General features: G+C 43.6%; 1 protein-coding gene across 2 annotated transcripts in view; it reads right to left on the minus strand.

The window, feature by feature from the left end:
• EXOC2 (exocyst complex component 2) overlaps positions 1-20,337 on the minus strand; it is a 253,824-nt gene that overhangs the window by 127,161 nt on the left and 106,326 nt on the right. For both annotated transcript variants that reach the window (XM_069730751.1, XM_069730750.1), the window contains 2 exons: positions 11,065-11,190; positions 7,885-8,009 (listed from right to left, as the gene is read on the minus strand). In XM_069730751.1, coding sequence (XP_069586852.1) covers positions 7,885-8,009; positions 11,065-11,190 — 251 coding nt within the window. The remainder of the gene's footprint in view (positions 1-7,884; positions 8,010-11,064; positions 11,191-20,337) is intronic.

Genomic DNA, 20,337 nt, shown 5'->3' on the forward strand with positions numbered 1-20,337 from the left:
ATCAAATTCTGTGCCCCCCTCCCTTCGGAGCCCCATAGTGTATCTAAACCACATATAGCATCCACGTTTGCATTTCTGAAGCAAAGAGAGCCTGCCTAACTTACAGATGCTTGCCTCCAGAAGCACGGGCTGGGCATAACGTACTGCTGACTGCAACGTACTGTTCACTATAGCGTACTGCTCTCTACAACGGCAGTTTGCAATTTTCACTTGGCAACATTCATTGCTGCTTGTTTCTGGAAAATACCCATGGAGTCAAAATCAGCACAACACCTGTAAATAAAATCCCAAAGGGGTATAATTTCCAAAATGGGGTCACTTAATGGAGGATTCTGCTCTTCTAGCAATTAGAGGCTCTGTATATGGAATCCACAAACTCTTCTACAGAAAATCTGCGCTCCAGAAGGCAAATAGCGCTCCATTCCTCCCAAGTCTCTCCGTACGGCTAAGTAGTACTGTACAGCCACATTTGGGGTATTGCCAAGTTCAGTAGAAATTGTGGGACACATTTTGGTGTCATTTTTACACACCGTGTGTGAAAATGTAAAATCTGGGGCTAAAACTAAATTTTGATGGTAATAATGTAGTTATTTTTTCTTCACTGCCCAATGGTATAAAATTCTGTGACACATCCGTGGTGTTAATATGATCACTGCACCTATAGATGAATTCATTGAGAGGTGTAGTTTGTAAAATGGGGTCACTTATGGGGGGTTCTGCTGTTCTGGCACCTCATGGGCTCTCCCAGTGGGTCTAACAGTAAAATCTGATGCTCTGCAAAGCCTTCTGAGCTTTGCACTGCGCCTGAAAAAGATTTCCCGATTGCATGCAGGTTCAAGGTGCTTACCATGCATCTGGTCTATTTTCCAAAATGGGATCACTTGTGGGGGATTTTCCACTGTTTAGGCACATCAGCGGCTCTCCAAATGGGACATGACATGCGCTAATGATTCCAGGAAATTTTACATTCAAAAACTCAAATGACGCTCCTTCCCTTCCAAGCCCTGCCGTGCGCCCAAACAGTATTTTTCTTCCTCATATGGGGTATCGGCGTTCTCAGGAGTAATTGCACAACAAATTGTATGGCGCAATTTCTCCTGTTACCCTTATGAAAATGCAATATTTTGTGCTGAAAACATATTTGTGGTGAAAATTAGATTTTTTTATTTTTACAGCTCAACAAAAAATGTAAAGTTACTTGCGGAAAAGAAAACAGCTGACTGCACTACCGCTACTCCAACCAAGACATTGAGAACTCACAGCTTGCAGCCAGCCGGCAGACCAGAGGTGCTCAGCCGAAACGGACATCAGCGATGCAGGCAACAAAGAAGAAACTTGGCGGCACTCACCGGTCTTCAACACAGGTTTCTTTATTTCATAACTTCACGGCACGGGGATGTATACAACAAGAGCAGCTGGCGAACGACGGCCGTTTCGCGCCCTTCTGGCGCTTCAACGGGTTCATTGGGACTACGGATGTGATGCCTGAAGTAGCGCTGAGATCAGACGCCACCCCCCCCGCGATAACACCCGCCCACCCTCAGTACACATACCATTAAAAACAATGACAATCAATTTCCATTAAAAACAAAACCCTTTGCACCGGACACTGGACTAACAACATATTAATGCATAGTATCGCAAAATTATAAGATACATAGCCGCCACTTAGGACGGACTTCTAATAGCACATCACAGCTGTGAGGACTCTCATATATGCAGATTACAATTGCATGAGATCATTACGAACCTCTCTTACTGATCATTTCAAATACCTACCATCCGCTCTACATAAAATGCAGGATCAATTACAGTCTGATTTCTTGTCCCTAAACACCTGCGCCAAACGCAACCTATTCTATAATATTATCAAAGAAAAATGGACATATCCACTTTATCGTTGAGCCCTGCCGGACCCATGGCCCCTGTGCGTAAAATCCACATCGCCTCACATCTCAATAGGGTATTATGATGGTCCCCCCCTCTTTGTGGAATCTTTACTTGCTCCACACCTGCAAACGTTAATACTTCCACATTCCCTTCATGCTCCTCTCGTACGTGCTTAATGAGTCTGGGTGCTCCCTTTCCTGTAGTAACCGAGCAGCAGGGCCGGCTCCAGGTTTTCGAGGGCCCCGGGCGAAAGAGTCTCAGTGGGCCCCCCCTTTAACACATACCCCGATTTATGATGCACAGATACGGCAGAGAAATGTATAGTACAATGCCAGATTTCACTTCTTACATGAGTGACAGCTATTGTAGATTCTGCAGTGTATATATACAGGAGGAAAGGTGCTGTGCAGTGTATATATACAGGAGAGGTGCTGTGCAGTGTATATATACAGGAGGAAAGGTGCTGTGCAGTATATATACAGTAGAGGTGCTTTTCTGTTTTGAGTTTTTCTATGAAACAAAGACTTTTCTACATAAACAACGTTGTTTGGTTTTGCGGCCCCAACAGATCTGTGCTACAAAGTAACAGGCGGCTCGGGCATTAATGAGGGACCTGATGCTGAATCCTTTCCACAAACCCTAATGACCCAATTAGTGCCCCGTCATTAGAAGCTCATTAAACGCCTCCCTGTCCTGAGCAGTCATGTACAGTATGGGGGGATCCTGCAGCCCACCCCGACTGCTCCATACCATACACTGCCCTCTGTCGCTCTCACTATTATCCTGTGCATTTCTCTGTCATCGTTACCCCATGTTACACTTGTCACCCCCCACTACAGAGTAGCAGGGCAGCCAATGTCACCCCCTCCCGGACCCTAATGGCAGCAGGAAATGTCTGCTCCTCTATTGGGTTGGAACCTGATTTAATCAAGGAATAATGTGGATTTGTTGCCGGTGGCTGCAGGGGAAGGGTTAAGTGATGCCATGTCCTTGGTGGGAGCAGTGGCATCTGCTGGGACCTGGACAGACACAACCAATGTTGCTGTGACTGCACAGTGTGATGTGGAGGAGAGAAGCTGAGACTCCGGAGCAGAGTCCCTCCAGTCACCAGCCTGGGGCCACGGGGCCCCAACGTACAGCCCACAGCTCAGTTTTATCCATGGCAGCAGCTCCCCTTCCTCCTGGCATCTGGTTAACCCCATTTATGCAGGTCGGATTGTTATCTTTAAGGTTCAGCAATAACCTTCATACAGATGGGAAGGGGTTAAGCTTCTTCCTACCCCACTGGTGCAGGTTTGGTGCAGCATGCATGTATTCTGGGTGAGCTGGGCGGCTACAGGCTGCACCCCACCAGCTGCTCCTCCAGACATCACCCACATTTTTAGGCAGGGGAGAAAGACAGCAGCAGACTGAGCCACAAATCCAACTGCAATCACTGCTGGATACCTTTGCACTCACTCAGGCACTAGTAGGACTGAGCTCCTCGGAATCTGCCTGATAAACTTCAGCACTGTCTGCACTCTGCAGCCACCCAGGGGGGAGAGCAGAGAATGTGCTCTCTCCGCCCACAATGTCACACTGGCTGCCTTCTGTTAACCCCTATGTGTGCCTGCCTGGCTGCACTGACTGAGTGAGAAGATGCTTGTGTCAGAGCTGGCACATAGGGGTTAAGAGAACGCAGCCAGCATGACTTTGTGGGGGGAGAGAGCATGTTATCTCCTGCTCTGCTCTCCCAGCTGTATCTATGACAGCATGAGTGGGCCCCCCCCCCTCTCCCCAGGGCCCCGGCATTTGCCCGCTGTGCCGGGTGCGGACGCCGGCCCTGCCGAGCGGCAATGTTCTCTGAAGCGTACATACAAACATCTAATAGTCTTGCCTAAGTAAAAGCGCCCACAGGGGCACCATATTACATATACTACGTTTTTTGTTTTACATGTGATTAGTTGTCCCACCTTATGTTCCATTGGCCCAATATGTAGAGTCCTATCTGTTATATGTTGTTTACAGAATTTGCAGTGCCCGCACCGATAATTCCCCACCGGGATACTTTTATTCAGCCAGTTGTCGGGCTTATTCTCTACCACTCTGTTCCGCACCAATACATCCCTAAGTCTAGTACTCCTTCTATTGGAAATAAGGGGGCCCCTGGCTACCACCTCAGCCAGATCTTTGTCCCTATCTAACAAATGCCAATTCTTTCTGATGGCAGACCTAATCTGCCTGTCCATGGGGCCAAACTGAAAGCAAAATGTGAACCTCTTCCCCATAGGTGATTGCATCTTACTCATGTGTTGATTTCTATTATTCATCTTTTCACGAGCATCTTTCCACATATAATCTGGGTATCCTCTATACCTCAACCTCTCTTGTAAATCTAGAGTTTGAGCCTCTAGGCCCTCCTGTGTATTGTTGGCACGGCTAGTACGTACTAACTGGCCATAAGGTAGCGATCGTTTGGTGTGCCCCGGGTGATAACTCTGGTAATGCATCAAAGCGTTTGTGGAGACTGATTTACGATACAGGGAGGTATTCACCTCCCCATTCACTATGTCCACAGATACGTCCAGAAATTCCAAATGTGCCCCTCCAAAATTAGAGGTAAAGGCCATGCCCATGGTGTTGTCATTTAAATACGATACAAATTGTCCGAAGGTGTCTTCTGCCCCATCCCATACGAAGAACATATCATCGACGTACCGTAGGTACATCTTGATATGTCTCAAATAGGGATTCTTTAAGGAGTACACATATGACTCTTCGAAGTACCCCAAGTACAAATTGGCGAAAGTACAAGCTGCCGGAGTCCCCATCGCCGTACCGACGATCTGTAGGTACCAGAGGTCCAAGAATGTAAATGCATTGTGCGTAAGGATAAAATTAAGGCTGTCACATATAAATTCTATAGTGCCCTGTCCCATATCTGTAGTATCTAGAATATGGCGCACTGCTGTAACTCCCAAATCCTGCGGTATCCGTGTGTAGAGATTAACTACATCTATTGACACCAACTGAAAAGTTGGCTGCCAAGTGAACGAACGGATTTGTCGCAGGAACGCACCAGTTTCTTTGGTATATGCTGGTATATGTGTCAGCAGGGGTCGTAACAACCAGTCTATATATCTGGAAAGAGGTTCTGTAAGTGATCCCACCCCTGACACTATCGGTCGACCTGGGGGATTGTCGACAGCCTTATGTATTTTAGGGACATGGTACCAATGCGGCTTGTTGGGGAACTCCGGCAGCAACTTCCCAGCTTTAACTGTGGATATGACGTTGGTTTCCACCGCTTTCCTAAGTAAAGTTCTCAACTCATTTTTAAATTTGTTAGTGGGGTCTCCCTGTAGTTTTTTATATGTCTCTGTATCGGCTAATTGCCTATAGGCCTCCGCGATATACATCTCTTTGGGTATTAGCACCGTCTTGCCCCCTTTGTCCGCAGGTCGAATTACAGTATCATTCCATCCCCTTATTTCCTGCAGGGCTGCTTGTTCAAGCACCGTCAGATTGGCCGGTGCTTTTGGATAAATCAAAGACTCTATGTCTTTGATGACCTGTATCTCAAACAAAAATATGAAATAAAGAAACCTGTGTTGAAGACCGGTGAGTGCCGCCAAGTTTCTTCTTTGTTGCCTGCAAAAAATGTAAAGTTTTTTGCTAAAAAAACATTTTTGTGGGATTTTTTTTATTTTTTTATTTTCCCGGCTCAATGTTAAACTGAGGGATCAGTGTGCTCACCACACAGCTAGATCAGTTCTCTGAGGTCTAGTTTCCAAACTGGTGTCACTTGTGGAGGAATTTCACTGTTTAGGCACATCAGGGACTCTCCAAACGCGCGATGGCGTTTGCCAATTGTTGCAGCAAATTTTACATTTAAAAAGTCAAATGGCGCTCCTTCCCTTCCAAGCTCTGGCGTGCGCCCAAACGGTGGTTTTCTCCCTCATATGGGGTATTGGTGTACTAAGGAGAAATTGCACAACAAATTTTGGGGTCCATTTTTTTCCTGTTACCATTGTCAAAATAAAAAATATGGAATTCGAAGTAAATTTTTTGGGAAAAAAAGTTAAAATGTTTTTTAATTTTTTCCAGATTCCAAAAATTCCTGTGAAGCACCTGAAAGGTTAATAAACTTCTTTAACGTGGTTTTGAGCACCTCGAGAGGTGCAGTTTTTACAATGGTGTCACTTTTGGGTATTTTCTATCATAGACACCTCAACATGACTTCAAATGTCACGTGGTCCCTAAAAAAAAAAAAAAAAAAAAGTGTTGTAAAAATGAGTAATTGCTGGTCAACTTTTAACCCTTATAACTTCCTAACAAAAAAAATTTTGGTTAAAAAATTGTGCTGATGTAAAGTAGACATGTGGGAAATGTTACCGTATTTTTCTGACTATAAGAGACACCGGACCATAAGATACAAAAGGAAAATAGGGAAAAAACATTAATGTGTCAAATGGGGGTCCGTCTTACAGTCCAAATTCAGCATGCCGGGGGAAGGGGGGGAAAATCGGCAGCGCTGGTGAAGCGTCGTCACAAGGGGTATTCGGTGGTCCGGCGATATGACTCCCATCCCACACTGGTGAGACAGGTTCGGCGGTGCTAAAGGTGCGGGGGCTCCACCGACATTTTCTGAAAGCCCGGAGGCCCCACACATCCATTGCTGTGATGCGGTGGCCTCCGGGAAATCCCATCCCAGGCTGGTGCTGCAGGTTCGGCGGTGCTCTGTGGTTCAGGGGATGCCCCGGCATTTTGTGAAAGCCCGGAGGCCCCGCACATCCATTGCTGTGATGCGGTGGCCTCTGGGAAATCCCATCCAAGGCTGGTGCAGCAGGTTCGGCGTTGCTCTGTGGTTCAGGGGATGCCCCGGCATTTTGTGAAAGCCCGGAGGCCCCGCACATCCATTGCTGTGATGCGGTGGCCTCTGGGAAATCCCATCCCAGGCTGGTGCAGCAGGTTCGGCGGTGCTCTGTGGTTCAGGGGATGCCCCGGCATTTTGTGAAGGACCGGAGGCCCCGCACATCCATTACTGTGATGCGGTGGCCTCTGGGAAATCCCATCCAAGGCTGGTGCAGCAGGTTCGGCGGTGCTCTGTGGTTCGGTGGATGCCCCGGCATTTTGTGAAAGCCCGGAGGCCCCACACATCCATTGCTGCGATGCGGTGGCCTCCGTGAAAATGGCCGCCGGGGCAGCACATGCTCAGATTGAGATCTCAGGAACGAGATCTTGTCCCGTTACATTACTTGTTAAGTATCAAAGAATTTTTACCATTATTATGAAGTACAATGTGTCACGAAAAAAACAAGTCTCAGAAACAGCGGGATCCATTGAAGCGTTCCAGATTTATTACCTCATAAAAGGGACAGCAGTCTGCCATCTGTTAACGGAAATATAGGGGGCTTCTGACCATGGGGTCAGAATTGGAAATATTGGCCTGGTCATTAACGTGCAAACCACCCTCGAGGGTAAAGGGGTTAAAAATTACAAAAGAGGAAATGGGCCTATGCAAAGGTTGGCACCTTTGTCGATCTGTGTGCTCAGATCACTTTGATTAAGGTTTTGGACCTTAACTAGCCTGTTAGGTGTATGGCTTGTTCACAATCATCGTTGATAAAGGCCAGGTGATGCAAATTTCCTGGCTTTATAAATACCCAGCCTCCTCTAACCTTGTGCCAAAAAAAACAGTAACTGTGGGTTCTTCTAAGTAGCTGCCTAGCATTCTGAAAATGATGGAGGCCCATAAAGCAAGGGAAGGATATAAGAAAATAGCAAAGAATTTTCAAGTTACTGGGTCCTCAGTTTGAAATATAATTAAAAAGTGGCAGTTAACAGGAACAGCGAAGGTCAAGATAAGGTTTGGAAGACCAAGCAAAATTTGTTGTTAAGAATAGGATAGGAACAGGAGAAGATGCGATGAACACTACACACATCCTGCTAATGGTTTAGAGAACTGCATTTTGGTAAAGAATTACTTTTCTTACATAAGTTTTTAATTAATACCTCACTAAAAAGACTTCCATTTACATACGATATCCAGAGTTTCCAGAAGTTTGGCAACTGGGAAACCACCGCTTTTGTTAATTTCTCCACAAACTCAGACTGAGGGGGGGATTTATACTTCCAAGCTGGAAAAGGACAGAGAAAAACAACAAGTGCATACATTAGTAATTCTCGCTGTAAGAGCTGCAAGATCTACTACACCCAGCTTCCTGTTTGTCAATATCCACATACCCCCGACCGCTAGCCCAAGGGGAAGTAGGTTCTAGCCTATAGGAGTGCTCTGACCCTGGACCCCACAAAGGACATTTCCTCTTTACTCTATGACATGTCAGAAGTTGTTTAACCCCTTCTGCTGTGGATTTTTTTTCACTAATTCCTGTCTTCCAAGAGACATAGCAATGTGAATGCTTGTTTTTTTGCGGAACACATAGTTTTGAATGTCACCATTTGATTTACCATAAACTGAACCAAAAATGAGAAAATACTTTGTAAGGTAAAAATGGAAAAAAACTATTATTGCTTGGGTTTCTTTTTTATACAGCATTCACCGTGTGGCAAGAATGGTACGTAACCGATATTCTTTTGGTCAGTAAGATACGGTAACTGCAACACAAAACATCTATAGATCATGCTTTCTACTATGTTTTTCTACTTTTAAAAAAAAAAACTAAAAAAAATAATAATTGATGCCATATCCTGCGTTCTATTACTCTTATTTTTCCAGTGATGGAGATATGTGCGGACTTGTGTTTTGCATAGTGAGCTATAGTGTTTATTGGTACCATTTACACAGCCCCTATTAACATGGAATGTTTTGACCGATTAGTCCGGCGCCTCCCATCTTCTTGCGATGCCGCCCCCCTGCTTGCTTCTTGTGGATGATGCGTCCCTGCATCATCCACTCAGGCTCCCCGGCATAGACCTCCTGCGCAAGCATACTTCTCTGCCCTGTTTAGGGCAGAGCAAAGTACTGCAGTGCGCAGGTACCGGGGCTCTTTGACCTTTTTCGGCACCTGCGCACTGCAGTACTTTCCTCTGCCCTCAACAGGGAGAAGTACACTGGTGCAGGTGCGCACTAACAAAAAAGTGCAGGAGCGCACTGCCAGGGAGCCCGTGTGGATGATGCAGGGTCGCATTATCCACAAGAACCAAGCAGGAGGGCGGCGATCATAAGAAGATGGGAGGTTCCAGACCAAGACCAGCAACACCCCTTGGACCGGACCACCCCCCAGGTAAATATAATAAAACTTATTTTCCATGTCTTTCAGGTCGGGTTGGGAGCTTATATACAGCATTATAGAATGCTATATATAAGCCCTGAAAGGTGATGGCTGTATAGGCCAAAACTGAGGACAGGTTCACTTTAAAGATGGTCATCAAGACACTACTTAAATTTCACACAACACTGACATTACCTAGAACCGGATGTTCCACAAAAATTGTTAAAAGACAAGAACTTATTACCAAGGCCTGACATATTTTTGGACTTCTCTCCCATTGAGCACATCTGGGACATTATCAATCTGCAGTTGCAAATGGAGCTGTCAGCAGTGGATCTTGATGATTTGTGTGCCTAAGGTCATTCAGTGTGGCAGATCATTCCTCAGACAACCATTAATAACCTCACTGATAGCTGCCAAGGTGTGTGAGTGCATGTATTTCTGCATGTGGCTCTCATAGTTGATATTGAATAAATCAATGCGTTTTGAAAATTTTGTTTCCATTTTATCTGCACCAAGCAACAGGTATCCTGTTAAGGTGAGCCAAAGGCTGCGCCATTGTGGAACATACCACAAGAAGCCCAGGCCTATTTGTGGCACTTCCTAAACTTCAATATAATCCTACAAATAATGGGAAGCAAATGCCAAGTATTGAAAAAATATACATCTTTATTAAATAACCTCATTAAAATGGTAATTAACAGAGATACAGGTGCAAAATATACAACTTTTTGCAGGTCAGTATCAAGCTGGTTGCTTGAGGGCCTTAATCCAAAAAAAAGCACCATATCATACTAATTTAAGTATATGTATACAGGATGTTAAATACCTATAAGTGTACATTAAGCATATATTATGATACTCAAATGGACCAACAGTAAATACGGTACGTCTTTCCAAGTAACAAATTAACATATAAATGACTCTATTCATACATAATGCTGCATAAGTGCTCAGTGCATATATTCACATATAAAGGTGACTTCTTGAGCTGGTGTTCAAAAAAGTGCCTAGTGCATAATCACATTCTAATACGTTATATATTGCATCCTAGATTTTAGAGCTCACCAGTGAATAAAACAGTATCTGTCAGTGCAGCCTCTGTTTGTAAAGTGCATAAGTACAAAAAGCAGCGGGATGTTTTAGGACATGATCTAGAGAAAGAGCCTCATGCGAAAGTAACTATACATAAGAAATAAGGAAAGCATATGTATATTGATTCATGACCTGCAAAGCAGTCCAGAGCCCAAAGGCGCGTTTCGCAGTTGCTTCTTCCTGGGGATGTGTCTGTGAATATTTTGCACCTGTACGTGTTAATTACCATTTTAATGAGATTATTTAATAAAGATGTATATTTTATTTTTTCAATACTTGCCATTTACTTCCCATTATTTGTAGAATTACATTGTGGAACAGAATTGTTCAGCAATCGGCCATAGCAGCAGGTGGAATGTAGCCCACATGTGGCCGACCGAATGATCTATTGTAAAGGATCTTTACTTTTCCTTATGTACTACATAATAAGATCTGACTAAGGCTACATTCCCACCATCAGTTTTTGGTGAAACTTTGATTTTGCTGAGTTTCACCACCTATTTTTATTGCGTTTTTGACACTGCTTTTTTGTCTCTGTTTGATGTGCCATGGAAACACACTAAAAATGCATGTGCGTTTTTTTTTACTCGTGGAATTTCCGCACCGAATACAAGTCTATGGGGAAATTATGCACAAAAAATTCCGTGTAACCGCAAGTAAAATCGACATGCTGTGGATTTGAAAAACGCACTGCAGGTCAGTTTTACGCAGTGTTAAAAAGCACAGTGGGCCAGAGATTTCTAGAAATCCCATCCACTTTGCTATAACTGTAAGACACTGCATTTTTCACACAGCAAAAACATGCAGTATGAAAAACGCACCAAAAGCGCATCGTGGGAACAAAGCCTAAACCTCTGGTTCTTACAGTCATTTCGTCCAGACTGGAAACTGCTGCCTCTCTTTAATGATGGAGTCTGGCTGAGTCGGGAAATTGGAGATGGACGTCCATCACTGTCGACATCAAGCATCGGACTCTGTAGAGTAGCAATCCCTGTTTAAAAAATAAATAAATACATTTTGTTAGTAGAATATGAAAATTTTTACATTACAATCCAAATATGTCTTTATACTAAAATATCCAATTAAATGTTATATAAAATACTAAGTTCACAACAAAGTGTAATACTTGGACTAACTCTTTGAAATATGTAATCTGTGCAAAAACACAGCACAGACAATGAAACAATGGACAGCTTCTTTACAAACACATTGCGACAGTTCTAATCATAGAAATTCACTAATTTTTTATTGATTATGTGATGACAAATCTACAATAAATTTGAGGAAAAATGTGAAATGAATGTATCGTATTCTACAGTGCCACAAGAGGGCGACATAACACTACTTTAAAGGCAAAGTCAATTTTAGTAACCTACCAAACATGTATACCCATTTTTTTTTTTTTTAAACACAAATTATTTAAACCATATTATTCTTCACCCAATTATGTAACATGCAGTTTGCTTGCCATCTGCATAGGAGACTCCTGCACCCAGAGATTCCCTCTCTTCCCATACCCTAATTTACCATTTCTATACTAATTATTTTTTATGGCATCGGTTATATCTGAGCTCCAATATAAGAGCTGAAATTGCAGTAGTTACAGGTCATAGTTATGAGAGGGAGAGGAAAAAATCAAATCAAAACAAATCAATTTGGACCCAAAACACTTTTTTTTTTTTTGAAAAATTCACTGGAATTTTAAGCTAAGCAGCAAAACCCCCTACTCTCCGTGTTTTGTACACTTTGGGCCAGATTAATCATTTGATTTTTTTTTTTTTAAAGTACGGTAATTTATCTTTTTTGTCTTGTGGTACTCACTGACTTTTTTGCAACAAAATATTTAAAATTATTATTAGGTGTTAAAATATTTAAAATGGCTCACGTGGCTCAGGAATTTTGCGCATAATCAACAAAAGTCATTCTTTTTGGAGTTAACCTGCTTTGTGACTTCCTTAGCGCAAGAAGACGTATGTTCGGTTTAAAAAGTCTCAAAATTGGTGAAAAATTTCTGGGTGTGCATAAAATCACTCCAAGGGGTGACATTACTGCAAAAATTCAGACTTTTTAAAATGTCGTAATAGTGAATCAACCTAAAACAACTGGAAACTCTAAAGCTCGCCCACGATGGTGAACTTAAAAAAACAAGTGAAAAAATAAACAATTGCTTTTAAAAAGGGCGAAAATTCAAAGGAAAATAAGGTATAAATGAAAAACAGGGGAACAACACTAAAAAGTACATAAAATTATGGCTCGTAGTGATTCACTATGCAGTTTAGAGTGCCTAGAAAAGGTGATGGTGGCTAAGCGCGGGCATAAAGAGTGCCAGATTTACAGTATTACTTGATGCAAAATATTCATGTAAAACAAGTCACCCACGGGTATGGCTGGTCAGATTTATCGCAGTGCCTGCACCACTGTCATATATTTGGCAGTTTTGGTCTGCCTCACTAGTTTTACCATAGGCGATAATGTAAAAACTTTGATACAGGGTGACATTGATTCAATGTTAGACTGAAAAGCAGCCCAGAGGGCAAAGCCGAATAAAGTCTGTTACATGGCATACCTGTGGTCATTGTCAGGCCCTCTGCAGCCAGGATGAGGCCCTCTGCAGCCAGGGTCAGGCCCTCTGCAGCCAGGGTCAGGCCCTCTGCAGCCAGGGTCAGGCCCTCTGCCCGCCAGGGTCAGGCCCTCTGCCCGCCAGGGTCAGGCCCTCTGCCCGCCAGGGTCAGGCCCTCTGCCCGCCAGGGTCAGGCCCTCTGCCCGCCAGGGTCAGGCCCTCTGCCCGCCAGGGTCAGGCCCTCTGCCCGCCAGGGTCAGGCCCTCTGCCCGCCAGGGTCAGGCCCTCTGCCCGCCAGGGTCAGGCCCTCTGCCCGCCAGGGTCAGGCCCTCTGCCCGCCAGGGTCAGGCCCTCTGCCCGCCAGGGTCAGGCCAAACAGATGACCCTCACGGGTCCATTTTAACCTAATAAATTGTTGTTGATAACCCCCTAAATTCCCCACAAGTAATGTAACCAGCTTTCTAATAGGTTTAAGCAAGAGACTCTCAGGCTGGGTCCACACGTTTTCATCTCATGCACAGGCCCAAAACTGTCAACCATTGCGGATATTACCTGCGCAAATCCACCACATTTCTGACCAATGTGAATAAACTTTAAAAATGCCAGTAGACAACCCCTTTCAGAAGCATTTGTCTCACCCCCAGCTTTCCCAGACACATCTATAAGTAAGAAAATACATTTCAAGTACTTATGTTTTCAGGGAATTTAGTTCTTTATTAATTTTACAGCTAGGTAAGAAAAAAAAATACCGATACATGAAAAGTCACCAAGACCATGCCGCTGCCATACCTTATTACAGGTGCGTCTAAGGCCACGTGGGTGAGAAATACAGAAGTGGTGACGTGTTTCTATTATACTTTTCCTCTGATGGTTCCACTCCTGGTTTTGGCTACAAATACTGAGGTAAAAAATGCACCAAATACTCTGTGTGTGAACGTGGCCTAAGGATTTGGCTCACTAAGACACAAATATTTGATACTTTATTAAAAAAAACTGAATGTGCAGGGACACACCTTATTGACAAATGGTGTGATAACATCTAGCTATCAATTTAATCATACATTTCCAAGATTAAATAAAAGAGAAATAATAACAATAAAAAAAATAAAATAGCGGAATGGCACTACTAAAAAAAACAATATCTCAAGGTGAATGGAAGTATCTCCCAAAAACGCCCCTCCCCCCCCCCCCCCCCCCCCAAAAAAAAAAAAAAAAGGTTGAATGCCACATTTAGACGATTATTAGCTCCATTCAATATGAATTAAAACTAGAAGCGCCCAGAAGATACAGCTATTCAATGCCCAAGTGTGACAGTGTGACAATCAGACCCGCAGCTCAATCATATAGCAGTACAGTAATTATGTACACAGAGTAATAACAGCTTTTTGATTGTTTCCAGGTTCTTTAGTCCAGGGCCAAGGACCTTTTAATGAAAATGACTGCTATGGCATGCGACAAAGTTACTAAGAAGGAGACACAAACAAAATAAAGACCAAAAACAGTTTGGGCATGCTTATCCGGAATATGTCCTTCCAAAGAGTCACAGTACACATTGTAAGGGAAGCATAAACTAAAATCCGGTGGATGGGTCTTCTCTGGTCCTGCATACTGTCAAACACTGGGAGCTTCCTACATAAAGGCGGTCTGTTGTGAGGCAGATGTGAGTGCAGGTGAAGAACTGCATCCTCTTCATGGAAGTATCTCATACTGAGCTTTCTCACAGCCTACAATAGTAAGAGGGAATTGTGATAGTAGCCTTGGGCCTTTCTGAAGGCCCTCAGACTTCCTTACCACCCTTAAATACCTTTGAACATTTTTCCTGCACACAGCGGGTCCTTGTCCTGTGCTGCAGTCCGACCACCCACTGTTGCTTGTTGACCAAACATGTAGTACTTGGGAGCTCGGCGGATACAACTAGGGTATAGGATTCCGTCTCTACATAAGGAGAATAATCTGCATACACATATTTCACTCATCTGAGATAAGAAAACAGGGCAGCATAACAAGACCGGCTAAAATTATACTTATGTCAACAATGAGAAATGTTATTTGATTTTCTCCTGGGCCCAGAAGCTCCGTCACTGTCAGACTAGGCAGAAAATCCTCTAGGCGATATGAAGAGAGAAAACATTGGTTTAATTGTATTAGTAAAAAAAAAAAAGTACCATAATCTAAATTTTCACACGTGGAGGCGAATTATAATATCTGTAGTTAAATCTCCCCCCACACAAAAAAATAAAAAAAGATCTCACCAAGAAACATGTGGCAACAAAAGGGTATGTGCATGCAACATCTTTCTCAGGCGGGTGAACCCACCAAGGTTTTAAAAAAAAAAAAAAGCTTCAGGAAGCAAAGGCACTTTTTTTTTCCTGAAGAGTCATTATTAGCGATTTTTTTTACCATTTTTTTTGACCGCCAGCGTTCTTTTTTAACCGTTTTTCCAGTTTTCATAAAGCTAGAAATAAAGTAAAACAAATCCAAATGAAGAAGAAAACAGCAACACGTTATGTGACGAAGAAACCTTAGATACCATCATATCTGGACCCGTGGAAGCGTGTTTAACGCGAAACGGCCGTCGTTCTTTTACTTGCACTGTCCCTGCTCTGATTACATTGTCCATGAATTTGTATTGGAAATAAAGGACTAAGGTTTCTTCGTCACATAACGGAAGTGTTGCTGCTTTCATCTTCCTTTGGATTTATCTACATGTTTATTCCTGGCAAGTACCCTCCACCAAGTGACTCCACTCCCACAATGTGTTAATGATTCAGAGTGCACCCCTCCATACCAGTAAGTAACTCTTTACATTTAAATCTCAGTGCCATTAATTTTTTCTTCTATTTGGACTTCTATAAAGTAAAAATACCATTTTAAATTCTTTCCACTGGTGCCAGATTAAAACATTCTTTTTTTTCCTCACAGATGCGGACAGTATTGTTAAAAGTATGCACAGAAGGGGGCACTGTCACTATGCTGAGACACAAAAGGGGCATTATCACTGTGTGGAGACAGCGGAGGGACTTAAGTTATGTGCACACGTTGTGGATTGTCTCCGGATCCGCAGCGTATTTTGAGGTGCAGAAACGCTGCAGATCCGCAATTGATTTACAGTACAATGTAAATCAATGAGAAAAAAACGCTGCGGTTTAAAAGAAGTAACATGTCACTTCTTTTTTGTGAATCTGCAGCGTTTTTGTACTCATTCCATTATAGAAAACCGCAGGAGTAAAAAACGCAGCAAATCTGCAAGAAAACCGCAGCAAAAACGCACAAGAAACGCTGCGGAACCGAACAAAAAGCGCAACAAATCTGCAGGTGCGTTTTCTGCCAGGAGAGGCAGAATCCGCACCAGAAATTCCTAAACCTAATCCACAACGTGTGCACATAGCCTCACTGTATGGCTATGTGCACACGTTCAGGTTTTTTTGCATCTTTATTTGCGTTTTTTCGCAGTAAAAACGCTATAAAAACTCATTTAAAACGCATACATTATGCATCCTATCATTTAGAATGTATTCTGCATATTTTGTGCACATGATGCGTTTCTTTCCACGAAAAAAAACTCATCACGGTAAAAAAAAGCAGCATGTTCATTAATTTTGCGGATTTTCGGCGTTTTTCCCGCTATTCTATGCATTTGAGAAAAAACGCACAAAAAAACGCACCCTACGAGGCACAAAAGGAGAGTACAATTATTGTGCAGAGGGGGCATTATCACTGTGTGGAGACAGCGGAGGGGCTTACTGTATGAGGCACAAAAGGAGAGTTCAATTATTGTGCAGAGGGGGCATTATCACTGTGTGGAGACAGCGGAGGGGCTTGCTGTGTGAGGCACAAAAGGAGAGTACAATTATTGTGCAGAGGGGGCATTATCACTGTGTGGAGACAGCGGAGGGGCTTGCTGTGTGAGGCACAAAAGGAGAGTACAATTATTGTGCAGAGGGGGCATTATCACTGTGTGGAGACAGCAGAGGGGCTTACTGTATGAGGCACAAAAGGAGAGTTCAATTATTGTGCAGAGGGGGCATTATCACTGTGTGGAGACAGCGGAGGGGCTTGCTGTGTGAGGCACAAAAGGAGAGTACAATTATTGTGCAGAGGGGGCATTATCACTGTGTGGAGACAGCAGAGGGGCTTACTGTATGAGGCACAAAAGGAGAGTTCAATTATTGTGCAGAGGGGGCATTATCACTGTGTGGAGACAGCGGAGGAGCTTACTGTATGAGGCACAAAAGGAGAGTACAATTATTGTGCAGAGGGGGCATTATCACTGTGTGGAGACAGCGGAGGGGCTTACTGTATGAGGCACAAAAGGAGAGTTCAATTATTGTGCAGAGGGGGCATTATCACTGTGTGGAGACAGCGGAGGGGCTTGCTGTGTGAGGCACAAAAGGAGAGTACAATTATTGTGCAGAGGGGGCATTATCACTGTGTGGAGACAGCAGAGGGGCTTACTGTATGAGGCACAAAAGGAGAGTTCAATTATTGTGCAGAGGGGGCATTATCACTGTGTGGAGACAGCGGAGGAGCTTACTGTGTGAGGCACAAAAGGAGAGTTCAATTATTGTGCAGAGGGGGCATTATCACTGTGTGGAGACAGCGGAGGAGCTTACTGTATGAGGCACAAAAGGAGAGTTCAATTATTGTGCAGAGGGGGCATTATCACTGTGTGGAGACAGCGGAGGGGCTTACTGTATGAGGCACAAAAGGAGAGTTCAATTATTGTGAAGAGGGGGCATTATCACTGTGTGGAGACAGTGGAGGGGCTTACTGTATGAGGCACAAAAGGAGAGTTCAATTATTGTGCAGAGGGGGCATTATCACTGTGTGGAGACAGCGGAGGGGCTTGCTGTGTGTGGCACAGAAGGAGAGTACAATTATTGTGCAGAGGGGGCATTATCACTGTGTGGAGACAGCGGAGGGGCTTACTGTATGAGGCACAAAAGGAGAGTTCAATTATTGTGCAGAGGGGGCATTATCACTGTGTGGAGACAGCGGAGGAGCTTACTGTGTGAGGCACAAAAGGAGAGTTCAATTATTGTGCAGAGGGGGCATTATCACTGTGTGGAGACAGCGGAGGAGCTTACTGTATGAGGCACAAAAGGAGAGTACAATTATTGTGCAGAGGGGGCATTATCACTGTGTGGAGACAGCGGAGGAGCTTACTGTGTGAGGCACAAAAGGAGAGTTCAATTATTGTGCAGAGGGGGCATTATCACTGTGTGGAGACAGCGGAGGAGCTTACTGTATGAGGCACAAAAGGAGAGTTCAATTATTGTGCAGAGGGGGCATTATCACTGTGTGGAGACAGCGGAGGAGCTTACTGTATGAGGCACAAAAGGAGAGTTCAAATATTGTGCAGAGGGGGCATTATCACTGTGTGGAGACAGCGGAGGAGCTTACTGTATGAGGCACAAAAGGAGAGTTCAATTATTGTGCAGAGGGGGCATTATCACTGTGTGGAGACAGCGGAGGGGCTTACTGTATGAAGCACAAAAGGAGAGTTCAATTATTGTGCAGAGGGGGCATTATCACTGTGTGGAGACAGCGGAGGGGCTTACTGTATGAGGCACAAAAGGAGAGTTCAATTATTGTGCAGAGGGGGCATTATCACTGTGTGGAGACAGCGGAGGGGCTTGCTGTGTGAGGCACAAAAGGAGAGTACAATTATTGTGCAGAGGGGGCATTATCACTCTGTGGAGACAGCGGAGGAGCTTACTGTGTGAGGCACAAAAGGAGAGTTCAATTATTGTGCAGAGGGGGCATTATCACTGTGTGGAGACAGCGGAGGGGCTTACCGTATGAGGCACAAAAGGAGAGTACAATTATCGTGCAGAGGGGGCATGATTACTGTCTAGTGCCCTGGATATCGCAGGTGGGGACTATGAGGAGGGAGCTGGAAAAGCGATGAGACAAAAATACCTGTCTGTTACATTCTGCAGAGATGAGTTATGGATAGAAGAAATAGTCATGGTGGTCTGTGCTGAATATACAGGGGGTGCATACGTGGGCATACAGTGTCTATTTATTTTTTTAGCATTAGAAGTGGATAGGTAAATGAGGCCTTATTCAATGGCCACAAATCACCTCATCATACCCAGACGGACCTTCTTTTGGGGAGTTACAGTAGCATAGATTACTTCAGGTATATTCAATAAAACCATGCGTGTTAAGTACCCTTGTTTAGCAGTATTATTGCCAATATCAGTCTTAAGGTAAATTTTGACTTACTCCAATGTTAGGCAGGGTCATTTTTATTATAGAGACCATCATCAAGAAAAACATGATAAATGCCAACCAATGCTGACTGACATATGCAAGTGTTCTCAGAAAAATGCCAACCAATGTTGACTGACATATGCAAGTGTTCTCAGGACATTTAATGGACAATAATCAAATTAATTAGTCTTTTGATTTTATTCAATATAATAAAAAAAATAAATTAACCTAAAATACATTTTAAATGTCCCCTTTACACGTGAGCCTAAAAACACGTCCTTGTGGGACTTTCCGTTTTCGCCATCCGTGTGTGCTTTTTTTCAATATCCGTGTGCGCTCTGCGTGTACATGTGCATAATCCGTGTGCCACGTACCAGAATAAAATGCAGAATATAAATTATGGATTTTTAAGTGATGTGCAAAGATAGATACTAGATAGATATAAATAGATAGATATAGATAGAAGGATGATAGATAGATAGTGATTTCTATTAAGCCACATAAATAAATAATTAAATGAAAAAAATGACGTAGGGATTGCAACTATATTTTGAAACTGACAAAGGTAAAGCAGACAGCTAATATTATCAGGTTGGGAAGGTCCATGGTTATTTGGCCCTTCCTAGCCCAAAAATACCAGCCCGCAACTGCTTCAGGTGTGGAGCATCACATGAGATGCTCCAAATTCTAATTGTACTGGTGCAATCTGGGTAATGGTTTTTGAAGTTGACGTCAGCTTTGAATTGTCCGAAAACACAGGTGATATCAAGCCCCGGTGTTAGTAATGGAACGGTATCTATCAGACACCCTCATTATTAACCCAGTAATAAGACTCCCCGACACTTTCCCTTGTTCACCATTTTAAAAAGAAAAAAATCCTACACAGGTCCGACATAGTCCACTGAATTCGAGGTAGTCCAAAGATTCCGATGAACAAAGTTTATGGAGCCTTGTTCTGACATAGCCTTTGGCTACAGCCACTTTTGGGTCCCGCTGTGCAAGCCAAGACCCAGCGACTCTGAACAGTGGTGACGTCAGTAACATTACCACTCTGCACCGTCGCCAGGTCATGCAGAATGCCTGAAGCGCTGTTCACAGTCGCTGGGCCTCGTGCTGCACAGTGGGACCCAAAACTGGCTGTAGGCAAAGGCTATGTAGCACCAGAACGAGGCTCCATAGCTTTGTTCATTGGAATCTCTGGACTACGTCAGAGTCATTGGACTACATCGTACCTGAGTGGAGTTTTCTCCTTTTTGAATAAAGTGGTGAACAAGGGGAAGTGTGGGGAGTGTTTAATTCAATAAAGTATTTTTGTGTATGTGTGTTTTTTTTCATTCTGATTACTGGGTTAGCAATGGG

Source organism: Ranitomeya imitator, chromosome 6 (genome assembly GCF_032444005.1).
Source record: "Ranitomeya imitator isolate aRanImi1 chromosome 6, aRanImi1.pri, whole genome shotgun sequence".
NCBI lineage: Eukaryota > Metazoa > Chordata > Amphibia > Anura > Dendrobatidae > Ranitomeya > Ranitomeya imitator.